Source organism: Bos grunniens, chromosome 11, assembly GCF_055505025.1.
Source record: "Bos grunniens cultivar Pamir isolate PY7600 chromosome 11, Bosgru_T2T1.0, whole genome shotgun sequence".
NCBI lineage: Eukaryota > Metazoa > Chordata > Mammalia > Artiodactyla > Bovidae > Bos > Bos grunniens.
In genome coordinates, this window is record NC_141175.1 from 21,607,958 (window position 1) to 21,632,555 (window position 24,598).

At 50.0% G+C, this 24,598-nt stretch overlaps 1 protein-coding gene across 8 annotated transcripts in view; it reads left to right on the plus strand.

Moving 5' to 3' along the window:
- GREB1 (growth regulating estrogen receptor binding 1) overlaps positions 1 to 24,598 on the plus strand; it is a 135,308-nt gene that overhangs the window by 97,188 nt on the left and 13,522 nt on the right. For 6 of the 8 annotated variants that reach the window (XR_015136419.1, XM_086325619.1, XM_086325622.1 and 3 more), the window contains exons 17-25: positions 1,862 to 1,998; positions 3,575 to 3,914; positions 5,345 to 5,460; positions 7,897 to 8,096; positions 10,521 to 10,610; positions 12,796 to 13,400; positions 15,935 to 16,037; positions 20,010 to 20,168; positions 21,107 to 21,249. Coding sequence is in view for 6 of the 8 variants with exons in the window: in XM_086325619.1 (XP_086181745.1) it covers positions 1,862 to 1,998; positions 3,575 to 3,914; positions 5,345 to 5,460; positions 7,897 to 8,096; positions 10,521 to 10,610; positions 12,796 to 13,400; positions 15,935 to 16,037; positions 20,010 to 20,168; positions 21,107 to 21,249 (1,893 nt within the window). In the remaining 2 variants the exon portion in view is untranslated. Of the gene's footprint in view, positions 1 to 1,861; positions 1,999 to 3,574; positions 3,915 to 5,344; positions 5,461 to 7,896; positions 8,097 to 10,520; positions 10,611 to 12,795; positions 13,401 to 13,778; positions 13,979 to 15,934; positions 16,038 to 20,009; positions 20,169 to 21,106; positions 21,250 to 24,598 lie in introns of those variants that run through there. The other 2 variants (XR_015136420.1, XM_086325624.1) reach the window with 2 other exon arrangements.

A 24,598-nucleotide genomic window follows, 5' to 3' on the forward strand; every position in this document is an offset into this window, starting at 1 on the left:
TGGGCTCCAACTCCAATTCTTTGATTCTACCCAGGGTTGGAGTTAAACCCTTCTTGGTCTTTGGAAACCTTCCTGCAGTGTACTTCCTGGCTTCCACCTTAGGAGCTCATAAGGGAGTGCGCTTGGTTTGTTGTTTCTCTGGTGGCTGAAGCTCTCACTCTCCTGGTGTTGGACATCGAGGCTTCTAGGGCTGTGAGGACTTGGGGTGACTCTCAGTTTGTCTAGAAGTGTTCCTATTTTTCCTGTCCTTGCCTCCTTCAGCAGTGAGGTTCGAAATCTCCTTTCTCAAACTGAACACACATCCACAAACCCTAGTGAGTTTTATTTCAGCTTATCATCTGCCATTTTCTCACCAAAATAGAAGACAGCAGTCATTCTTGTACTGTGAAAACTCTGGATGTTTGGATTCTGCCTAATTATACAAGCAAGCGGTAGACATCACGTTCTGGACTTTTTCGAAGCATCTCGGAGTCACCGAGCAACCTCTAAAGGTGCTGATGCTTGGTTTGCAGCCAACTGACTCAGAATCAGAGGTAGAGACAGCAGCTGGGAACTTCCCTGGTGGTCCAGTGGTTAAGAATCTGCCTTGCAATGCAGGGGACGAGAGTTTGATCCCTGGTTGGGGAACTAAGATCCTACATGCCCTAGAGCAACCAAGCCCATGCGCTGCAACCACCAAGTCTGAGCGCCACAACTGGGGAGTCTGTGAGCCCCAAAGAAAGATCCTGCATGCTGCAATTAACACCTGACAGCCAAATATGTACACATATATACATACATGGTGACGGCAGTTGTTTTCATGCAGTGCTTACCATGAGCCTGGCAGACAACGTTCAAAGTGCTTTATCTCATGAACTCAGATAAGACGCAGATGCTGCATTGATTTCTGATTTACAAATAGGGAAGATGAGGCAGAGGGGATGGGTTAAGCCACTTACCTAAAGCCATGCATCTGGAAAGTTCTAGAGCCAGACTAGGATATAACCCAGTCTGGCTGACTCCATGGTCCTCACGCTTAACCCTTGTGTGCTACCTTAGGATATAGTTCATGGTAAAGAATCTACCTGTAAAGCAGGAGACCCCAGTTTGATTCCTGTGTTGGGAAGAGCTGCTGGAGAAGGGATAGGCTGGCTACCCACTCCAATATTCTTGGACTTCCCTTGTGGCTCAGCTGGTAAAGAGTCCGCCTGCAATGCTGGAAACCTGGGTTCAATCCCTGGATTGGGAAGATCCCCTGGAGAAGGGAAAAGCTACCCACTCCAGTATTCTGGCCTGGAGAATTTCGTGGACTGTTTAGTCCATGGGGTCGCAAAGAGTTGGATGTGACTGAGTGACTTTCACTTTCACTTTCGTACTTTTAGCATCCTTCCCCAACTTCCCTCTTCTCTGAAGTTTGATAAGCTCTGATGTTAGTTTGTGAGGAATTTTGTATCAATGTGAGTAAAATTGGTTAGATAAATGCATTTCTTTCTGCTGATGTAATAGCAGCTGAATGCAAAAATCATTGATTTGCCTATTCCTAAAGCCAGTTAAAATTGTTGGAAAGAGGAAGTTTTAACAAAGAAAGTTGTGTGTCTAAAAAAAAAAGAAAAGAAAACAAGGTTGATTTTCTTCTTGGCCAAGGCACTGGCATCAATTGAATGAAAACATCTTGAGTGATGGGGAGGCACTGGCCTTTGTGCATGGAGTGCTCTGTGCTCTGGGTCTGCAGAGGAAAGACATCTATAAAAGGTCACCCAGGGCACTGCAGAGTCAGCTCGGTTTAGATCAAGATGCCGTTCAGGTCCTTGCCCCCAGCACGTGACCTTCACGGTTCCCGCAAATGTGTCGTTGGCGTGACCAAGGTGCATCTCTGTTTTAGGGCGTGGACTTGTATCCTGAGAACAAGAAGTACTTCGGGCTGTCTGAGTTCATCGAGTCTACACTCTCAGGACACAGCCTCCCATTGCTGAGATACGACAGCTCCTTTGAGGCCATGGTCACCGCACTGGGAAAAAGGTACACGTCTCTCTCGAAGTTCCTAAAACTGCTCAGTAGTCAAGTGCCAGGTGAGGCATGAGTGTGCAGCCAGAGCATGTCTGGGGAGCAGGTCACCTGCCTCCTTTCCTGGGTGACTCAAGTTGCTCCATTGAAGCGACCTTAGTTTATTCCTCGCTTTGCATATTGGGTTGGTGATATCATGTTGGTGCTCCAGAAAATTTGAGAGTGAGAATGGACAGAAATATGCTGGAATGTGGGACTGTGTGTCTGAAACTCAAGGGAAGGCAAGAAAATGGGAGGAAGTAAGATGCCAAAAGGTGTAAAGGGAGACAGAGTGGCAATCAGTTGGCTTTGTCTTTATTTCCTGTGTTTATCTACCATGTGCCTATTTTGTTCCAAGAGCCTTACTTCCATTATCTTATTTAGTTCTCCCGACCTCTCCAAGACAGCTGTTATTATTATTCACACTTGCAAATAAACTGAGACTCAGGGAGACCCCATGACTTTCTCAGGCCATACATCTAGAAAGTGACAGAGCTGGGTCTAAACCCAGAATCAGTGTTACCTTTTCAACCCTGTCACAGCAGACCCCCAAGATGGGTATCAACGTTGTGACTTTACAGATGAAGAAACGGAGGCTTAGGGAGGTTAAGGGCTGACATCCACACAGTGTATACATGGAAAAGGCAGGCCCAGATTTACAGACTGTCTAATAAAAAACACTTGGGGCTTCCCCGGTGGCTCAGCAGTAAAGAACCTGCCTGCCAATGCAGGAGACGCAGGTTCAACCCCTGAGTCAGGAAGATCCCCTGGAGGAGGACATGGCAACCCGCTCCAGTATTCTTGCCTGGACAGAGGAGCCTGGTGGGCTATGGTCCATGGGGCCCCAAAGAGTCAGACACAAATGAAGTGACTTCACACGTGCATGCAATATAAAACAAAATGAATGGCTCTGCTGCTCATGGTGGGTGTTGAACTGAGCTCTGTCGTCTCTCCTCGTGGCACTTGTTCTTCTTACTTGTTGATAAAGAGAGTGAGTTAGATCTGTACTTCCTAAACTGCGTTCCAAACTAGGGTGCTGCACACTAATAGCTGTTATGCCAAAAGGGGTTCCATGGTCATACGTGTTTGATAAACCTTACATTTACCAAAAGGTTCTTTTTTCCCAATGAGAGTTGTCAGTGCCTTCCATTGCCACGTGTGTGTGCTGTGACTCTCCAGGAGAGGGCTAGCATGCAAGGCATGTCCAGTGTCTTGTGAGATTAGTGTTCCCCAGCACTCCCTTTGGGAAACTGTCATTCAGCTCTGATGCTGATGGATTTCATCAGGCCAGGTGGATTGTCAGCTGAGCTCCCATAGCCTTGCCAAGGGAAGATCTCCTCCAAGATATTACACTGAGGCTGTGTGAACTGACCTTTGTCCTGCCTCTGCTTCTCTGTTCAGTTCCCCAGCTCCTCCTGCAGCAAGCATGCCCTCTGCCCTGGATGGCAGATGTCTGGTTGCCGGTTGGCCCTGGAAAGCCTTGCTCTCCCGGAGCGCTCGGGCATCCTTGTCACAGCCCCGGGTCACGGCGTGGTCTTTCTGTTCCTTGCAGGTTCCCCCGCCTGCACAGCGCGGTGATCAGGACCTTTGTTCTCGTGCAGCACTACGCGGCCGCCATGATGGCCGTGAGCGGCCTCTCGCAGATGAAGAACTACACGTCCGTGGAGACGCTGGAGATCACACAGAACCTCATCAACTCCCCGAAGCAGTGCCCCTGCGGCCACGGGCTCATGGTCCTGCTGCGGGTGCCCTGCTCCCCACTGGCGGCCGTGGCCTATGAGCGGCTGGCCCACGTGCGGGCACGGCTGGCCCTGGAGGAGCACTTTGAGATCATCCTGGGGAACCCCGCCTCGGGCATCACCATCGGGAAGCACTTCCTGAAGCAGCTCAGGGTGGGGACAGGCGGGGACAGACTCCTAGGAGGACGGGTGGGCGGAGATGATGACCAGGGGGCGGGGATAGACACCTGGGAGGGCGGGCAGGACGACCAGGGGGCCGGGAGCAGAGGGGAAGGGGTGCGCTGGTGATGAGCTTTGTGTCTCTTCCACCTTGGCCTCTGCAGTCCCGGCCACCCCTCCGGGCTCCTCTCCTAACCGCATCCCTACCTGCATCTTTCAGTCTAGCTTTACCACATTGTTTATAAAGACTGCACCCTCCCCAACACCTTGTCTTGCTCTTTCAAAGTTCTGGGCCGTGCCACGAGTTTCTTTCTCTCCAGGGGTTCATTTCTTCTCCTCTTTTGTTTAGCTAATACCCATCGGTTCACAGAATTCAACTCAGAGTCTTTCCTTCTTTCAGGAAGCCTCACTTCCCCCTCCTTGCCCTCTGCCCCCAACCTGGCACAGGTTCTGTTTTCCCTGCCTGTTATCTTGCTTCTCCCCCAGCAGGGGAGGGCAAGGACACCCCCACACATCTCAGCCCCCCAAACGAGCACAGTGACCTCACTCTCCGCTAGACCTCCAGGTGACAGATGATACGAAAGGCTTAGGGCAAGAATATTGAGCAATTGGGAAGGAATTGTGGCACCCCACTCCAGTACTCTTGCCTGGAAAACCCCATGGATGGAGGAGCCTAGTAGGCTACAGTCCATAGGGTCACTAAAAGTCGGATACAACTGAGCGACTTCACTTTCACTTTTCACTTTCATGCATTGGAGAAGGAAATGGCAATCCACTCCAGTGTTCTTGCCTGGAGAATCCCAGGGACGGGGGAGCCTGGTGGGCTGCTGTCTATGGGGTCGCACAGAGTCGGACACGACTGAAGTGACTTAGCAGTAGCAGTTAGCAGCTCCACAATGGGGAGAGCATGGTACAAAATGTTAGACAGTTGAGGATATACGATATGAAGTGAAGTGTTAGTCGCTCAGTCGTGTGCAACTGTTTGCAACCCCATAGACTATAGCCCACCAGGCTCCTCCGTCCATGGAGTTCTCCAGGCAAGAATACTGGAGTGGGTAGCCATTCCCTTACTGCAGGGGATCTTCCTGACCCAGGGATCAAACTGTATCTCCTGCATTGCAGGCAGATTCTTTATCATCTGAATCCTCAAGGAATGCCTGAGGATGTATACTTTCTAGCAAAGGTTAAGGCAGTCGGTTGACAGATGTTTCTTAAATGGCTCATGAGTGCCAGGCAGTGTTCTACATGGCTGGGAATCCAGCGGTGAAGCCGACGGGGTGCTTATTTGCAGTATAAATTTGATAAGGCTCAGACGAGGCATTGCAAGGGCTCTAAATCAGCAGGAGGACATCAGGGTTCCTTAGCGCTGGGCTAGTCGGGAAGGGTGGCGTCCCACAGTCGTCTCCCTCTTTAATTATCTGCAGGTGTGGCAGAACATAGAGGACGCAGAGTGGCGGCCTCAGACATACTTGGAGTTGGAGGGCCTGCCTTGCATCCTGATCTTCAGTGGGATGGACCCACACGGGGAGTCCTTACCAAGGTGAGTGAGTTGGGGGGCTGCACTCCTGGGGGTCTGTGAGGAGCCAGCCGCCCGGGCAACCCTGGGGGCTTTACCAGGTCAGGCTTCCCCTGCCCGACTCTCAGTGGGGCACTCACATCATAGTCATCAGTGGCTTGTATATTTGTGGTGACAGTTTTCCAGCAAATGGCAGTGAAAGGTATCTGGGCCTGGGCAGCTTTGCCCAGTTCTGAGACAGGAACCTCTTGGGCTCAGGGGGGTGGGTGTGGGGACTGCTGCTGGGCTCCATGGGTGGAGGCCTTGGGGCTGATGAGGAAACCGAGGTTTCCAGAGATTAAGCTGGCATGGTGGATGGTGGACTCAGTGCTGGCCTGGCTTCTTTCCACTGGGCCACACCACACTTATAGAAGGGCCGCTTTGCATCATGTACTCACGGGCCAGCTAAAAGCGGCTCCAAACTGTTCGACCTTGGTTGTTGCTGTGTCATGGATCAAGTCTTCCAGTCCTCAGCTCCGTCGGACTAAGACAATGCCTTTATCTTAAATTAAGTGAGCTTTACTGAACTCCTTTTTGTATCAGGCACTGTGCCGGACTTTTGATCTAGCACATGCCCCTTGCAACGTTAGTATTACTACCCTGTTTTATAGGTGAGTGAATGAAAGGCCATTTTCCTGAGGTCACAGGAGCAGTAGTTACAGAGCCTGATTGCAGCCCCGACCTGCCGGGGTCCAGCCCCGGTGGATCCAGGAATTCGAAGCGGGGACGGCTTCGGCGAGGATCAGGAAACAACTGCTTAATTAAACGTTAATTAAGGATATAAAGAGTAATAGAATAAGGATAGCTCAGTGAGGAAATTCAGTGGAGAAAAGAGGCTGAAATAAGGATAGCTCAGTGAGGAAATTCAGTGGAGAAAAGAGGCTGAATAATTCAGCCAGAAGGTGAGAGAAAGAACGACATGGGGAGACCAAGTTTCGGTGAACAAGGCCCGCACTTTATTTTCCAAAGTAGTTTTTATACCTTAAGTTATGCATAGAGGATAATGGGGGAAGGGGTAGAGTCAGGCAGCAAGCCAGGCTTTCTTCCTGCAAACTTATCATATGCAAAAGCTTAGGTGATTTGCATCATCTTCTGGCCCGGAGGCCTGTAAACATTTTAAGACCCTTTCTTCAGAAGACTTATTTTTCTCTAAAGGTGATTGGTCAGGAGCCACCCTCCAAAAGCATTAGATAAAGTTAACTGCATTCCTACAGAGCAAAGGTGTGGTGGGCTATAACAAGAAAAAGAATTAACTCAAGGGTCCCAGGTTACAAACATTAAAGCTACTACTTACACCAATTATATTCATCAATACACTGCCAGGGACACAGCAGGTAAGGGATATGGAAACTTAGCAGCAAACATTGGCCCAACAAGTGAAAATCCCTTCACCAATACAATTTCTAATCAATCTTTTAACTGCTCAAAGGAATCTGTATTTAGACAGTTTAGAACATCTCATGCCTCTCACAGTTGGGAGGCTCTGAGCAATCACATGTGGCCGGAAAAACCTATTCAGGCAGGCTAGAGGACTTCCAAAGGAGTTTGTAGGTTGAAACACTGTCACACCCAGGAATTATTAACTGGAGCTGTAAGCTAACTCTTTTTTCAGAGAGAAGTAGTGGGGGACAGCCCCCCGTAAAGTCAGAGGTGTAGGTGAAAGCACAAAGCAGAAAGTAGGCAGACTCTGGTTTGGGGGGTAGATGCTCAAGAATTTCCAGGGGAACTCCTGAGGCTGGATCCCGCCTTTGCGTATGCCAAGCCTCCTTCCTCATGACCTTTGCCACAGGCGGAGCTTGCTCCCCGCACCGACCCACCTTTCTCTAAGCCCTCTGCTATTCCCCCAAGTCTGCCCCGCCCATCCTGTGTGTCCACCCCACATGTGTCATGACTCACTGGAGTGTCTTCCCAGACAGACTCTGGTTTCCAATGTGTCAGTGACTCAATGCCCATCCTTTCCCTTGCATGAGACATGGTCCTGGACACATTTTAAATGTTGTTGGAATAATCAGGTGTCTACTTACTGTATATATCCCTCATAACAGTACACTTAAGTGGTTATTAATATTCATTCATATCCTTCAGATGAAAAAAATCTGAGCCTCCCGAGAAGTTGCCCACTCTGTCTAAGGTCCTGTCGCCACGAAGAGGCAGGGCTGGAACTCAAGCCTCGTTCTCATCTGACCAGAAAGTCGGTGTTCTTTTGATTCCAGGCAGCACAGGGCTAAGTACCCAGCAGGGGCCTCCAGAGGCTTGCAGTCAAATGGACTTTGGTGCTCAGGGCTCACGGTGCTCTGTCTGCTTTTCCATTGGCCTGAGTCCCGAGGGCCTACTGAGGCTGGCAGAGTGCTGGTCCCCGGCACGCAGCGGTGCCTCCTGGTAGAAGGCTCTCGATAGATCCCTTCTTCCGCCTCCTCCCAGGTCCCTGCGGTACTGTGACCTGCGGCTCATAAACTCCTCCTGCCTGGTGAGGACGGCCCTGGAGCAGGAGCTGGGCCTGGCCGCGTACTTCGTGAGCAGTGAGGCTCCCCTGGAGAAGGGCGCCAGGACCGAGGCCTTGGAGAGTGATGCAGAGAAGCTGAGCAGCACAGACAACGAGGACGAGGAGCTGGTGACGGAAGGTGGGGAGGCCGGTCCAGCCCCCTGTCCCCACTCAGGGTGGTCCTTGGCCTGTCTGCTGGTCGGCAGCTCCCAGTGAGAACCATCTAGATAACATCTTTAGGAAAAATCCTTCAGTGATTTCATATTTTGCTTCCCCTCCCCCTATTTTTGGAGAAGGAAATGGCAACTTGCTTCAGTATTCTTGCCTGGAAAATCCATGGACAGAGAAGCCTGGCGGGCTGCAGTCTATGGAGTTGCAAAAGTCAGACACGACTTAGCCACTGAACCACCCACCACTACTCCTCATTTTTGGTGGTGTGAGAATATGGAAATCCCATCAAGTTCTTTAAAGCTCTAAGATTCTTAAAAAGTAGGAAGAAAAATGGAGATTTCCTAGGGTTTAAGTTCACGCCTTGCTTGAATTGCTGGTGGAATTACTGGCTGGTTTAAGATTCACTAGCTTATGTCTTCTATGTGAATTCACAGGAGGTGTCCATTATTGGGATTTATGGAAACAGGCCAGTTTTGTCTGCAGACATGAGAGTTTGACACCATGTGTTTTAATAGGACACATAAATCAGGGCTGGAGAAGGCAATGGCACCCACTCCAGTACTCTTGCCTGGAAAATCCCATGGACGGAGGAGCCTGGTAGGCTGCAGTCCATGGGGTCGCTAAGAGTTGGACACGACTGAGTGACTTCACTTTCACTTTCACTAAATCAGGGCAGTGCAAGGCATCTGGCTGTCATCAACAGGACAGGGAGAAAAAAATTGAAAGCTCCTGTCGTTGAAAGTGCAGGGCATTTGCGGGGTTTGGTGTAGTGGAGAGTGAGACCGAAGGAGAGCCAGCAGACCAGAACGCCTCTTCCACTCCCATCCCCCGACTCTGGCTATGTGCATTTGGACAGGTCACGTCACCTCTTCTAGCCTCAGATGGCCCATCCGTAAAATGGGGAGGAAAGACCCTCCTGGTGCTGTAGAAGCTTTTCACAGGTGTGGGTGGGACCCTGACATGAAATCGCCCATGGAATGAATCCACACTCTTGGCATCTCCTGACCCACCTTTCCCCTTTGCACCTCTTGGCTTCTGGCCCCCATGCTGCCCCTTGAGCTTTGGCCACACTCATCTCATGGTTGTGCCCTGCTCTGTCACCTCTGGGCCACACAGTTGCTCTCCCAGCCACTTGAGTTCCCTCTGCCCCATGCTTCACCTGGAAACCCCAGCTGGCCATTCAGAACTGGGGTCAGGGTCGCCTCTCCAAGGACGTCTTCCCTCTCCTGCTTCCTCCTGCTGGGTGGGTGCCTGGCTCCTGGGTCCCAGGTCTGCCCTATCTGCCCTCCTTACTCTAGCCTGTAGCCAAGACCCCTGGGCAGGAGCCCCACTAACCTGCCAGTGCTTCATGGACCTGCCCTGCATTGTACACCTGTCTCCTTAGCGCTCCCTCAGAGGAGGGGGCCTGGGGATGTGGATGGATCGGGGGGTGGGCTGATGGAGGGATGGATGGATGGGTGGATGGATGGATGGAGTGATGGATGGATGGGCAGGTGGGTGGGTGGATAGATGGATGGATGGATAGATGGATGGATGGGGGGTGGGTGGGTAGATGGAGCAATGGATGGATGGGTGGATGGAAGGATGGATGGGTGGGTGGATGGAGGAATGGATTGAGGAGTGTATGGGCAGAAGAATGGATGGGTGGATGGAGGGATGGAGGAATGGATGGATGGATAGAAGGATGATGGATGGATGGACAGATGGGTGGATGGAGGGATGGATGGAAGGATAGATGGACAGATGGATGGATGGAGGAATGGATGGATGGGTGGATGGAGATATGGATGGAGGAATGGGTGGGTGGGCGGGTGGATGGAGGAATGGATGGATAGGTGGGTGGAGGAATGGATGGATGGATGGATGATGGAAGGAAGGATGGATGGACAGATGGGTGGATGGAGGAATGGATGGATGGATGGAAGGATGGATGGACAGATGGGTGGATGGAGGAATGGATGGATGGAAGGATGGATGGGTGGATGGATAGATGAATGGATGGGTGGATGGAGGAATGGATGGATGGACAGATGGATGGAGGGATGGAGGGATGGATGGATGAAAGGATGGATGGATAGATGGGTGGATAAAGAGATGGATGGATGTAAGGATGGATGGGTGGATGGATAGATGAATGGATGGGTGGACAGATGGAGGGGTGGATGGAGGAATGGATGGATGGACGGATGGATGGATGGAGGAATGGATGGATGGATGGATGAAAGGGTGGATGGAGGGATGGATGGATGGATGGATAGATGGGTGGATGGAGGGCTGGTGGGATGTTTGGATGAGAGATGCTGTATGTGAATGCACTTTATAAACTGAAGTGCTAGGGTAACAGACGGTACCATGATTACTAGGCCTCTTCAGTGTGTGTATTTTGAAACAGGCTCCACGTCAGAGAAGCGGAGCCCCGTGAAGAGAGAACGATCCTGCTCCCACGACTCCGCATCTTCATCCCTCTCCTCTAAGGCATCCAGTAAGTCTCCAGGGGATAAAGATCCCACGGTTGGACTGTTTTGGTTTTCTGAGACTTCAGAGACTGAAAAGAGATTCTTTATTTTCAACTAGAACTGGAAAGAGAAGGGGTCTGTGAAGAACTGACCTTTCTAGAGAGTAGGAGCATCTTTCTGGACCAGGGTTGGGGGTGATTCTGGGATTATGAGGGGTTTGGGCTATGGTGGCTGCTGTCCCTGGAGGAGGCCCGTGCTGGGTGCTGTCAGAGGGCCACCTCTCGGTGCTCTGCAGGCAGCTGTTGGTTTGGGGAATCGGGGTGAGGAGCTTGGTGAGTGTTGCTGTCAAGTCTGAGGGCTGAGAAGCAGACACAGAAGGCTTCACTAGGGGAGAAGCAGCAAAATTTATCAAGTGTCCCCTGACCCCTGGACCCGACTGCACTTGGGCGGAGGAGTGGGGAATATGGGTCCTGGGGGCCACCTCGGCCTCAGGGGAGCAGTCCAGGGCAGCACACAGGAGACAGATCACATGTCCTCCCACCACAAGCGTTTATGGAGAACCTGCTCTCTACCTGGCTCGGGGCACTGAGGGACCCATTAGATACACACCTGCTCGCAAGGAATTCGTGGTTCCTTTGGACCAGGCTGTGTTGCAATAGGGGCTGCTATGCTTTCTCTGCACACACATTCCCACTATGAGATGTTATGTCTATTTATAGGAAGAAGTTTGCCCAAGTGGGGCAGATTTAGGGGTAGGGAGTGGTCCCTGCAGGTTTCAGAGAGCAGCTGGCCTTTGGGCCTTGAAGGTAGAGGAGGCCCTGGGGCATGAAGGTGTGTGCGGTGCTTGGGTGCAGTGAGTGGTCCTGGCGTGGCTGCAAAGGTCAGAGCATACCAGGGGGTTCGGCCTGGGGTCTTTGATTTCTTTTCTTCCACCTTCTCACCAGCCCATGGATAACAGTGGGTCAAGCGATGAGGGTCTCCCTTACAGATGTGCACAGAAGGAGTCAAAAGAGGCCTCCCAACAGGAGCATGGACTCTGTGATGGAAGGAAGGTCTGATGTATGGGCTCAAGTCAGTCAGAAAAGCCAAATGCTACAGCTTTTTCTTATCCTTCTGCCCCAAACAACAGAGGGACCCAGGGCACCAGGACAACCTGAGGAGTGGATGCTCCAGGCCATTAGCATAGAGAGCTGTGGTGCTTTGTTCTTCCCTGATCCTGGGCTGACAGCTTTCTAGAAGGTTCTGGGACCTGCTGGTCTGTGCAGTGTTGTCAGGCAGAGTAGAATGTCCAGGCTGCCGGCCAGCCTCCCTGTCCTGTGAGGGGACTTTCTCAGAATTCCTCAGAGGACCCTGAGACCTTAGGGAGTCTCCGATGAGATGCTTCTGTGGCCTTCGGTACAACCCCCCATTTCAGAGATGGGGAAACCCCTACCTTTCAGGAGGTCCAGGGTGATAGTGGCGCTCATGGTAAAGAACCTACCTGCCAATGCAGGAGATGAGACAAGGGTTCAGTCCCTGCATCAGGAAGATCCCCTGGAGGAGGGCATGGCCACCCACTCCAGTATTCTTGCATGGAGAATCCCATCGCCAGGGGAGCCTGGTGGGCTATGGTCCATAGGATCACAAAGAGTTGGATATGGCTGAAGCAAATTAGCATGCACAGGATGATATAAAAGATGGACCAGGGTGCCACTCCTGGGTGCCAGGAGCCTACACTCACCTTGGCTTGCAGCGTGGTCCACTGGTGGGGGAGGGCAAAAGAAACACTGCGTTTGGGTAGCTGCTGTGGGTGCTGCATTTTCTCTCTTGAATTCTTCTGGAAGCTAAAGAGTTGAGCCTTTTCAGTCCTGTGAGTTTTGCTGAGCCGGAAGCACCGCTCTGCTGTGCAAAGGGGAGATCTGAGCTCTGGGACCCACCTGCACCAGAGCAGGAGGTGGGCTGAGCACTCACTGATGGTGAGGGTCTGGGACAGATGGGGCTGAGGGTGCAGAGGCTTGGAGGGGCGTGTGGGGCCAGGGGAGCGGTGCTGGCTCTCTCCCCGCAGCACCTCTGGGCTTTGTCAGAAAGACAAAAAGTCCATATTTAACCAGAAGGGGAATTGAATTGCCTTGACAGAAATTCCCATCATTGCAGGTAAAGGGAGTCAGTGCTGCAGAAGCAGGAGCTGGGGGGGTGGATCCCAGGCCCTGACTGACGGGCGTGTCTCTGCAGGCTCAGCACCATGTGGCGAGTCCTCGGCCGGACCCTCGCAGGTGGAGCGGGCCCGGTCCCCACCATCCTGTGGCCCCTCGGAGGAGGCCAGGGCCCCTGGAGAGAGACAGAGGCTCCGGGCAGCGGGGGGGCCACCGTCGGTCATCAGCAGGCACAGCCCGGGGCTGACCCCACAGCCGGATCCCAGCCTCAAGAGCGGCCAGCGCGTCCAGGTGTCGGCCCCGTCGGCATCCTCCTCAGGCTCGGCCTCCTCACCAGCACTGCCCGCCGCCGGCCCCCTCGTCCTGCAGGCCTCCCAGTGCTCCATGACCAAGGCCTGCCGGCAGCCGCCCGTGGTCTTCCTGCCCAAGCTGGTGTACGACATGGTCACGTCCACGGATGGCAGCGGCCTGCCCAAGGCCGCCTCGCTCCTGCCCTCGCACTCGGTCATGTGGGCCAGCTCCTTCCGGCCCCTGCTCAGCAAGACCATGACGTCCACGGAGCAGTCACTCTACTACCGCCAGTGGACGGTGCCCCGGCCCGGCCACATGGACTATGGCAACCGTGCCGAGGGCCGCGTGGACGGCTTCCACCCACGCCGGCTCCTGCTCAGCGGGCCCCCCCAGGTGGGTGCTGCCCCGTGCGCCTGGGCTCTCTGGGAGGGTGGGGGGCTTGTGTGCACACCCAGAGACTGGTTTGGGGCTGAGAGCATCCCAGAGCATCCCTTATTCGCGTTTTCCATCCCCCAGGCAGCATCTCTCGTGGCCCTAAGGGGGCGGGTAGAGGGACCCACCTGCTGCCCATGGCAGGGTGTCCTCCGTCCTCCAACCCCAGTTTCCTCCTTTGAGTGATGTGGAGCTGGAGGGATTCTCTGTGGGTCCTTCTTGCTCATTCAGATCATGGTTCTGCCTTTCCCACGTTACTCCATTTGGTCCTCACGGCCAGTCAGGGCGGTTCCCCCTCACTCTGACAATGGAAGCTGACCCCTGTTTCTGTCCTGCAAGATTTTGGTGAAACAACAGGGAGGCAGGAGGCCTGTCTCCACCCCCCAGCTTACTGTATTTTTCTGACGACGAAAGACGGTTTCACCTGTCATCATGGCGGGAACCTGGGTGTGAATGTCAGGGGTCGCGAGCCTGTGATGAGGATGCATGAGGTTCGTATGGGGTCTTGGGAGAGGGGCTCAGCCACACAGAGCTGGGGTGAAGGGTGGGCCCTGCAGGGAACTGCCTGGGGCTGGAGTCAAACTAAAACATCACCTACCTCCCTGGGCCAGTTCCAGCTCTCTCTTTGCCTCAGGGTCCTCATCTGAGAATGAGGAAGCTAACAGCTGTGTCACAAGAACAGGAGCTGACCCCTAGAAAGCACTGTGATTGTCCCCGTCATCGTCACTGTCCCCGTTCAAGACATGTTTCCTTTTCACTCTCATGTTCCTTCCTTCGTCAGGTACCTATCCCAAGAAACACAAACCCACAAAAATATGTATAAAAGTGCTGAGTTTTGTATTAGTAATTTATAGTAGTTAAATAAACTGGAAACACCTTGAGTTCTGTTGGTCAAGCTTGATTGAATATACTTGGGCACAGGAGTATCATGCAGTTCAGCCACAGAAAATTTGAGCTAGATCTTTATATACTGACACTGAAAGTTCTCTAAGATATCTCCACTTTAAAGATCAAGTTGCAGAATAATATATGTATAGGGTGATATCAGTCACACAGAAAAACCAGTGTGTGTATGTGTCTGCATGTGTGAAAATACCTTCAAAAATCCCTGACAGGAGAGCTGTCAGGGTAGGGGGCTGGAATCTGTGACTATTCTACTTTATTATTGGGCTTCCCTTGTGGCTCAGATAGTAAAGAGTCTGCCTGCCTTGTGGGAGACCTGAGTTCGATCCCTGGGTTGGGAAGATGCCCTGGAGAAGAAAATGGCAACCTGCTCCAGTATTCTTGCCTGGAAAATCTCATGGACGGAGGACCCTGGCAGCCTACAGTCCATAAGGTCGCAAAGAGTCAGACGTGGCTGAGCGACTTCACTGCTCTTTTATTGATCTGTATTTCTTGCACTTTTAGATAAGCATATAGTACGTTGTGTAATTTTTTAAAAAGGGGAAATAAAATGTTTGTTATAAAGGAATCCTGGTTTTTCCATACCCTCATCTTACTGAATGTTATCAGTCTTTAAAATTTTTGCATTTTTGATAGGGGAAAATTATTTTGTATATTATAGTTTTATTAGTAAGGGTGAATATATTTTAATATCTTTATTGGTCACTGGTATATCTTTTACAGTGACTTTCTGGTTTTGTCTCTCTTATTTATTTTTCCTTTAGTCCATTTGACTTTTTTTCTTTTGCTTTGTTCTTTTAGAGTATAAGTTTTAATCCTTTGTGAATTATATGCATTCGAATATTTTCTCTAAAGTTCCCCCTGGTTGTATTTCATATTTTCATTTTGGAAGTTAGTTATTTCCATTCATCAGCATCTGTTGAATCCTTCCTGTGAACCAGGCATTAAGCTGAGAACTTGGAGAGCACATTCTTAGGATGCCAAGGTGGGCAGGAGAGGAGGCTAGCCCCCAGGTCCCCTCGTAGCCAGCTGTGACGTCAGTGCACTAAGAATAGTATACTGGCCTAGTGCTGGCTTGACGGGGGTGGGGACCCATTAATACAAGAAGAGAAGGAAGGCCTGAACTTAGGAGGAGACAGGTGTGATGCCAACCTCTCACATCTCCCACAGTGAATTTTGTTATCCCGCTACAGATACATCCATTAACATAAGATCACAATTTGCAATTGAGCAAGACTTTTAAGGCATTATTAAAATGTCAGTTCTTTTTTTTTTTCTGAAGTAACATTTTGTTCAGCTTGTGATGGAGTCCTAGTTCTAACAGCTTAAACAGTGTGGCCAATTAAAATCTGGAAAGACATTTGCAATGATTGATAAGCAGGTGGGTCTCCTGGGAGTTCATCTGTCTGCCTGTGCCATGTTTCTTCGGCCACATTTTCCCTCAAAGGTCTTTGCATCGCCCCCAGCCCTCATTTTAAGTGGGCGAGATGGTTAAGATCGATGGATGAGTGGAGGCAAGTCAGGTGCTCAGCCAGCGCCTGCAGTAGGCATGGACATACTGATGGTTGGCTCCCACTTCGCTGTCCCTGCAGATCGGGAAGACGGGTGCCTACCTGCAGTTCCTCAGCATTTTGTCCAGAATGCTCATTCGGCTGACGGAAGTGGATGTTTACGATGAGGAAGAGATCAACATCAGTGAGTTCCCTGTTGATGACCCCGGGGCTTGAATGATCTTCATCAGTTTCTCAAGTGACATTGCTTGTGTCTTTTACTTTCAAGATGGAATTCTTAGGTTAATGATCTGACTCCTCCCAAGGGCTTTGGACGGTTTTTATCTTTCCCTTGTAGTTATTTTGCTCAATCCTAGAGTAGAGCCTAGGAGGCCTTGGGGAAGATAAAATTACGATACTAAAAAAACCGCTCTTTACTGAGTACCTTCCAAATGTCAACCACTGTGCCAGATACTTTACATAATTTACCACATTCACTTCCTCTACCACACCGCGAGACAGATATTGGTAATCCATTTTTCTGCTAAGTAACATGTTCAGGAGCCAGCTCAGGGGTAGCAGAACTGGAACCATATTAGATTCGGTTGCTGCCTCTAGGGAGTTTCCCAGGTGGCTCAGTGAGTCAAGAATCCACCTGCCAGTGCTGGAGACACGGGTTCAATCTCTGGGTTGGAAAGATCCCCTGGAGTAGGAAGTGGCAACCCACTCTGGTATTCTTGCCTGGAGAATCCTATGGACAGAGGAGCCTGGTGGGCTACAATCCGTGGGGTCTCAGAGCTGGACACGACTGAAGCAACTGAGCATGCGTGCATGCTGCCTCTAAAAAGTGGAATTGTCCATCAGATGAGAATTCCCTTTCAGACTGCTGAGCACATAGGTCAGCATCTTGGGGCAAAATGAAAAATACGTGATATGTGGGGAATAGGCTTTTCTCCTCATTCCCAGAGTGGAGTTTATCCGGATTAAGGGAAGACTGTCTTTGAACATGTTTCATGCTCATGTCGAGCACCTCCTCCATCTCCTCTTCTAGCGCCGCTCCAGTGGCTCTGAAACAGCCTACTGAATGAACCTGTTGGGAATGAAGATTTGTGTAAGGAGTCCGTATTATAGAGAAGGGGCCCCAGGAGGCTGCACTGGCATCTAGGAGCACTCCTATTGTGTATGTTTAAGGTGCACAACTGGATGATTTGACACACTTTGTGGAATAATCGCCACAGTCACCTCACACAGTGGCCATGTTCATTGCAGCATCATTCACAATTACCAAAATGTAGCAACTGTATGGTGTCCATTGAAGGATAAACGCCCGCCAGCAGTTGAGTGGATAAAGAAGGGGTATATATGTGCAATGTAGTCAGCCTTGACAAAGAAGGAAGTCCTGCCCTTTGCACACACAGAACTTCTTTACATACTCTTAACTATGTTTGCATTTTGACTGGGAGAAAATTTAGAACCCAGGAAGCCCATCTAGCCCTTAATCTTTCCTTTGAAGGAAAAAGGAACCGTATCTACACTCATCTGCACTCTGAGTTTTCCACCGTTTCCCCCACAATTTGGACCCGTATTGCAGATGAAAGTCAGTGGGTCTGCTGAGTTTCTGTCTCACGTTTTGTTGGATATACCAATGATAAAGAGGATTTGCCTGAAGTGTGTTAAACTTCACAGCCTTATTTTCCCAAATAGTCTCCTATTGCTTTGGGTTTCTCTTTGGCAAAATGTACATAGTTCCCCTTTTACAGGATGTTGTGAAGATTAAATGATGTTACACATATGAAGCACTGAGCATCTATTAAATATATAATAAGCATTCCTCTTCCTCTTCTTTTTTTTCTCTTATGGACACTTAGGATATATATATATATGAGCTTCCCTGGTGGCTCAGATGGTAAAGCGTCTGCCTACAATGCGGGAGACCTGGGTTTGATCCCTGGGTTGGGAAGATCTCCTGGAGAAGGAAATGGCAACCCACTCCAGTATTCTTGCCTGGAGAATCCCACAGACAGAGGAGCATGGTAGGCTACAGTCCGTGGGGTCTCAAAGAGTCGGACACGACTGAGTGACTTAGTATATGGACACATATAGCTATATGGACATAGTATTACATATCAGTTCTGTTTAGTCACTCGGTCGTGTCTGACTCTTTGCGACCCCATGGACTGCAGCATACCAAGCCTCCCTGTCCATCACCAACTCCTGGAGTTTACCCAAACTCATGTCCATTGAGTCAGTGATGCCATCCAACCATCCCATCCTCTGTCGTCCCCTTCTCCTCCTGCCCCCAATCTTTCCCAGCATCAGGGTCTTTTCCAATGAGTCAGTTCTTCTCATCAGGTGGCCAAAGTATTGGAGTTTCAACTTCAACATCAGTCTTTCCAATGAAGACCCAGGACCCATCTCCTTTAGGACAGACTGGTTGGATCTCTTTGCAGTCCAAGGGACTCTCAACAGTCTTCTCCAACACCACAGTTCAAAAGCATCAATTCCTTGGTGCTCGGCTTTCTTTATAGTCCAACTCTCGCATCCATACATGACCACTGGAAAAACCATAGCCTTGACTAGACAAACCTTTGTTGACAAAGTACTGTCTCTGCTTTTGAATATGCTATCTAGGTTGGTCATAACTTTCCTTCCAAGGAGTAAGCGTCTTTTCATTTCATGGCTGCAGTCACCATCTGCAGTAATTTTGGAGCTCCCCAAAATAAAGTCTGACACTGTTTCCACTGTTTCCCCATCTATTTGCCATGAAGTGATGGGACCGGATGCCATGATCTTAGTTTTCTGAATGTTGAGCTTTAAGCCAACTTTTTCACTCTCCACTTTCAGTTTCATCAAGAGGCTTTTTAGTTCCTCTTCACTTTCTGCCATAAGGGTGGTGTCATCTGCATATCTGAGGTTATTGATATTTCTCCCGGCAATCTTGATTCCAGCTTGTGCTTCTTCCAGCCCAGCGTTTCTCATAATGTACTCTGCATATAAATTAAATAAGCAGGGTGACAATATACAGCCATGACGTACTCCTTTTCCATTTGGAACCAGTCTGTTGTTTCATGTCCAGTTCTAACTGTTGCTTCCTGACCTGCATACAGATTTCTCAAGAGGCAGGTCAGGTAGTCTGGTATTCCCATCTCTTTCAGAATTTTCCAGTTTATTGTGACCCACACAAAGACTTTGGCATAGTCAGTAAAGCAGAAATAGATGTTTTTCTGGAACTCTTTTGCTTTTTCGATGATCCAGCGGATGTTGGCAATTTGATCTCTGGTTCCTCTGCCTTTTCTAAAACCAGCTTGAATATCTGGAAGTTCACGGTTCATGTATTGCTGAAGCCTGGCTTGGAGAATTTTGAGCATTACTTTACTAGTGTGTGAGATGAGTGCAATTGTGTGGTAGTCTGAGCATTCTTTGGCATTGCCTTTCTTGGGATTGGAATGAAAACTGACCTTTTCCAGTCCTGTGGCCACTGCTGAGTATTGAGTGCAGCACTTTCAGTATCATGTGTATAAAATGTCATATACATAAAATCAATGTATTCCATAATTTGGGGTTGGACCAACTAGGATTTTTTACCTTTTTGCTAGCAAGCATTTAATGAGCACTGTAGACTGCACGGATTACAATGTACAATGATACATGGCAAACGTGAAGACATTGGTTGAGCCAGGAGTTGTGTTGGCATTCAGAAAGGGGAAGCCAGTGGATCTGAGCATTTATAAGCGTTTTCCTGGAGGTGCAGTGATAGGAGTTGGGCCTTACTGGCTGGGTAGCATTTAGGTATAAGAGCAAAAGAGAGAACTGCGTCGGTTTCTGCTGGTGCTGGCAACCAGTGTGGTGTATTTGAGGGACAGAGCCAGGGAAATCACAGAGCACAGGGTTACATGTATTGGGAGGAGTATAAGTTAGTGGAAGTCAGAAGAGCAAGCCTATCCCATAGGAAACCCAGCATGAGGCTCTTCCTCTGGATAGAGATAGGTCTGAATGCACGTTCTTGCTGAATTAGAAGAATCCTGAAAATGGAACATGTACCTGGGCGTTTGAGATCCTGTAGTAACTTGTCGACTCAGCATCAGTTCCACTCCAACCATCACCCTTGTGCATGTTTGAAGTAAATCCTTCTCACATCCCATTTTGTCACATATCTGTGTTTCTCCCGATCCTGTAGACCTCAGAGAAGATTCGGATTGGCATTACCTCCAGCTCAGTGACCCCTGGCCGGACCTGGAGCTATTCAAGAAGTTGCCTTTTGACTATATTATTCATGACCCGAAGTATGAGGACGCCAGTCTGATCTGCTCACACCATCAGAGTGTAAAGAGTGAAGGTCAGATTTGTCCAACTCTTGCTTGTGTATGTGGGAGTATGTGGGAATAGCTTCTTAAAGGGATGAGCTAAATCTTGCTAGTGATGAGTGAACTGGCGGTGCCTGTTAGAGCAGTGAGGTCACCACCTCTCTGGACAGGAAACGCTCTTCGACTCCATGAGGGAAGACTCACTGCTCCATTGGTGCAGAAAAATGTGAGGATGCTGCTGATGGCTTTTCATGATTGGAATACTCTGAAGATTCTTGTTAACCGAAGAAAAAGATGTATGTTTTTCTATGAATTTGGGTTGTTACAACAAAACGCATCTATTTCCCATCCTTCCCTCGGTCTCTCGTTTTCTCGCTCCTTATTCGGGGACCACTGATTTTCACAGTATTATGACCCTGACGGGTTTCAGGGTCAGTGGTGACAAACATCGGATGTGAGTGGCCAGTGAGATTATAAGCACTGACCGGGAAAGTTCAGTGAATGCAGTGTGAGAGGAAGATACCAGTCTCCTTGTTGATTCCATCATTTTATCTTCATTGAGCTCAGAGCAGATGCCGTTCACTGGAGCCTCCTTCATGCTTCACGTAGACCTTCTCGAATGGAGGTTGAGTGTTAAAATCTTAATTTTGCTAAGTCGGTTTGAAATCCTAGAGGTGATTGTGTGCTTTGCAGCATTTGCATGTTAAGTCAGCGATCGATTTACATTGTCACGGATCGAATCCTTGAATAGGTTTATAAAACATCCGTAGCAGGATGAGTGAGACGCCATGTGACTGTAGCGTCTAGTTTATCCCACTGAGACTCTGTGCTTTCTGGCCAGTGGAGTCCGCGTGGGGCGGACAGGTGAGAGGCGATCCCGGGAAGCCCTGTCACAGTGTTTCGTTGCCAACAAGCGGGAGCAGAGGGTATTGGTTGGGCCTCCTGGGATTAACGCTGGGATTTCATGCAGACAGAGGGACGCACCGGAAGCCGGAGGACCTGTACGTGCGACGCCAGACGGCGAGGATGAGGCTGTCCAAGTTCGCAGCGTACAACACGTACCATCACTGCGAGCAGTGCCACCAGTACATGGGCTTCCACCCCCGCTACCAGGTAGGACGGAGCCCCCAGGCAGCCCCTCGGGTGGACTCCAGCGGGCACTTCCATGGCTCTCAGCTACATGTTTCACCGTGGCTAGCACCTCGGTCTCCTTCTCGTTATGTTTGCATCCTGGAGTCAGGAGGTGGAAAGTTCTGGAAGAAGCCCCTTCATCCTGAATCCTCCATTCCCTTCAATCATCTCTGAAATAATTATTGACGCTACCGAACAGTGATTCCCCTGGGGTGACATGTGTATTAGTGGCAGAGTTAACCGGCTATCAGTGTCTTACTTTTCTTTACATCTTAGCAATCTCTAGTTAGTTCAGTGCAGTGGATACTTCCTGAGTGCTTGTTATGTACTGGACACAGACTCAGAAGTGAAGAAAACCCCAGACTTGAGGCTCACAGTCTAGGGATGGACAGGTGCACATAAACAGAACTTTGGAGCAGGCTAAAGCTGGCAGGAAAGCGCTATGGTTGACGTGTAGACATTATGAGGTTTAAGAGAGAAATTTGCATTTACTGAGCATCTACTACGTACCGGGCTATGTACTAGGCACTTTTTATATACCAGTACTTCCCAATTTTTAATGTGATAGAAAATGATACTTGTCCTGGACCCTGGGTAGATGGATAAGACTGCTCCCAGGGCTCTGGCTGAAGCAGTTTATGTTTAAGTGACACCTGTGATCCATTCATTCAAGGGGCACTTGGTTAGGAAACTGTACTGTTGAGTTTCTTCTTTAATTCTCATTAAAACCCCACAAGCCTATAGCATTATCCCCATTTAATAAATGAAGATATGATACTAGGCAGGGAGCAGGGGAGAAGGTTCTGAAGGATCAGTAAGAGTTTGCCAGGGAGCCAAGGTGGACAGAAGAGGCGGGGAAGGAGCGAATGGCAAGTGCAATAGCAGGGAGACAAGGGGTGTCTAGGGGACTCAGAAGTGGCTTTAGTGGGTGTTGATGGAGCTTAGAGTGAAGGCTGGTCCCGGGACAGGAGGCTGGGTGGGTGGGCACAGAGAGACCACAGAGTCATCCGTGCTGTGGGAAGGAATGGGGCCTTTGCAGTGAGAACTCTTAGCTGAGGCCTGATGAGGGCAAGGCTACCTTGGGAGGGGGTATTTCCTTCTTCTTATTTTTTAATTTTTCTATTTTTTAAATTGATTTTTTCAGTCGATGAACACTTGATAAGAAAATGAACAATTTTTCCAGTTTTTTGAGATATAATTGACAGATAACATTGTGTAAGTTTAATGTAGACAACATAATGATTTGATAAATGTATATATTGCTAAATGATCGGCACAATAAGTTGAGTTAATTAACACCCATCAGTTTTGAATAGTCTCTTACTAGTCCGTGGAGGGGCTTCCCTGGTAGTTCAGCTGATAAAGAATCTGCCTGCAATTCAGGAGACCCTGGTTCAATTCCTGGGTCAGGAAGATCCCCTGGAGAAGGGAAAGGCCACCCACTCCAGTATTCCTGGGTTTCCCTAGTGGCTCAGACAGTAAAAGAATCTGCCTGCAGTATGGAAGACCTGGGTTCAATCTCCGGGTTGGGAAGATCACCTGGAGGAGGGCATGGCAACCCACTCCAGTATTCTTGCCTGGAGAATCCCTATGGACAGAGGAGCCTGGTGAACTGCAGTCCATGGGGTCGCAAAGAGTTGGACACAACTGAGCGACTAAGCACAGCCTTGTGGAGGTTTGTGGGGGCCTGTGGGCTGGTTCTCTAGAAACAGGTGGAGGGTAGGATTTTACACTGAATTTCTTCTCATTTCAAATGCAGGCAAGGAAAGAGGAGTCAGGGGCAGCTGGAGCTGATGGGAGACAGACAGCTGTGCAGCACCCAGGGGTGCAGGACAGTTCTACCAGTCTGTAGCTGCCCCAGAAAGGCCTGAAGATGACAAGGGCTCCAGCTCCCTGTCTGTCCCCTTTGCAGAGGGAAACAGCAGCTGGTGGCTTTAATTTTCCCAAATCTTCCTGGCCTTGAGCTTAGCTGCTACTGAAGTAGCACCTGTCTCCTCTAAGCACAGATTTTTTTCAAATGATGCAGTTGTACTCTAGACAAAATTAAAAAATACATATGAGTATTTTTCAAAGGATTAAAAATGATCAGAAATCCTATTTGCTGCAGATAAACCCTCCTAACATCTCTTCCCTTGGAGATGAAGTTTTTCTTTCAAGGCAGAGAAGAATATAAGTGAAAACATTTTCTTGATCTTGAAATGTGAAGAATGCAGAGACTGGAAGGTTCAGTGCCTGGTCGCTTCAGGGTCTGCAGTGAATGAGTAGACGGAGCCTGGAGGAGAAGGAGGGGGGGGGCAGGTCTGAGCTCCAGCCCCCGGGGCCAGCCTCTCTGTAGGCGGGTTGGGTCTGGGGCCACACTTGCAAGGGTGTGAAAATCAGGTCCCCTGAGGACACAGGGGCACATGCTGACTCTCTGCTGACAGATCACTGCTTCTGCTGTTTGATTCTTTCTCCTCATTGCTCAAGGCTCCCCTGGGAGGCTGTCTTAGGAAATTCCTCGGTTATGTCCCTCTTTGCTCCCTCCCCTGGTCAGATTCTGTTTCTCCCTCATCTTGGCTCTCAAAGCAGAGCCACAGTCTGTCAGATGTCACAGCCAGCACGTCCTGGCCCGTGTCAGCCCTGCCCTGGCCTCCGTGGCCCCCCGGAGGGCATGGGACAGACTAGCTGTGCATCTGCAGGGGCAGCTGAAGGGAGAGGGGTCGCTAAGGCCCTGCTGTGGACGCCAGAGCCGAGGCCTGGAGGAGGCATACCTCTGGCCTGGGCTTAGCCGGGCTGGGAGGTCACACCAGGAGCAGTGTGGGCACGGTGACTGGGTAACAGGAGGACTCTTTAGACAAAGTGGCTGGAGGTGAGGCTAGACTTAGGGATAGGAGTGAGCCCAAGACCTCTGGATGTCCGCCATGGGAGTGAGGACCTAGGATTATTCATTGGTTCCAGAGTCTGGATGTGGCGCGTGAGACAGACATGCACAAGTTTACACAGTTATTGTCTTCTGCTGTTACACAGATCAGCTGTCATGGGAAAATAATCTTTGTTGAAATTAAAAATGTGACCTGGAGCATGAAGGCTTTGGTGCCCCAGCATGCCTCTGGGTCCAATCCAGAGTCCAGAAGGTCTGGGTGGCTACAGAGGCATCCCCTGGGTACCTAGGGGTCAGCACCAGGATGGGAGCCTCTGACCAATCAGGTGTGGCCTCGGGTACACACTCGCAGGTGTCCATGCTATGAACTGGCATCAGCTGGGGCAGCGGTGGCAGTAGCTTCTGTGTGGTCATGGCTGCAGCAGGCCTGGGTTCTTCCGGGAGGTCAGGCCGGACTCTGATGACAAGCTC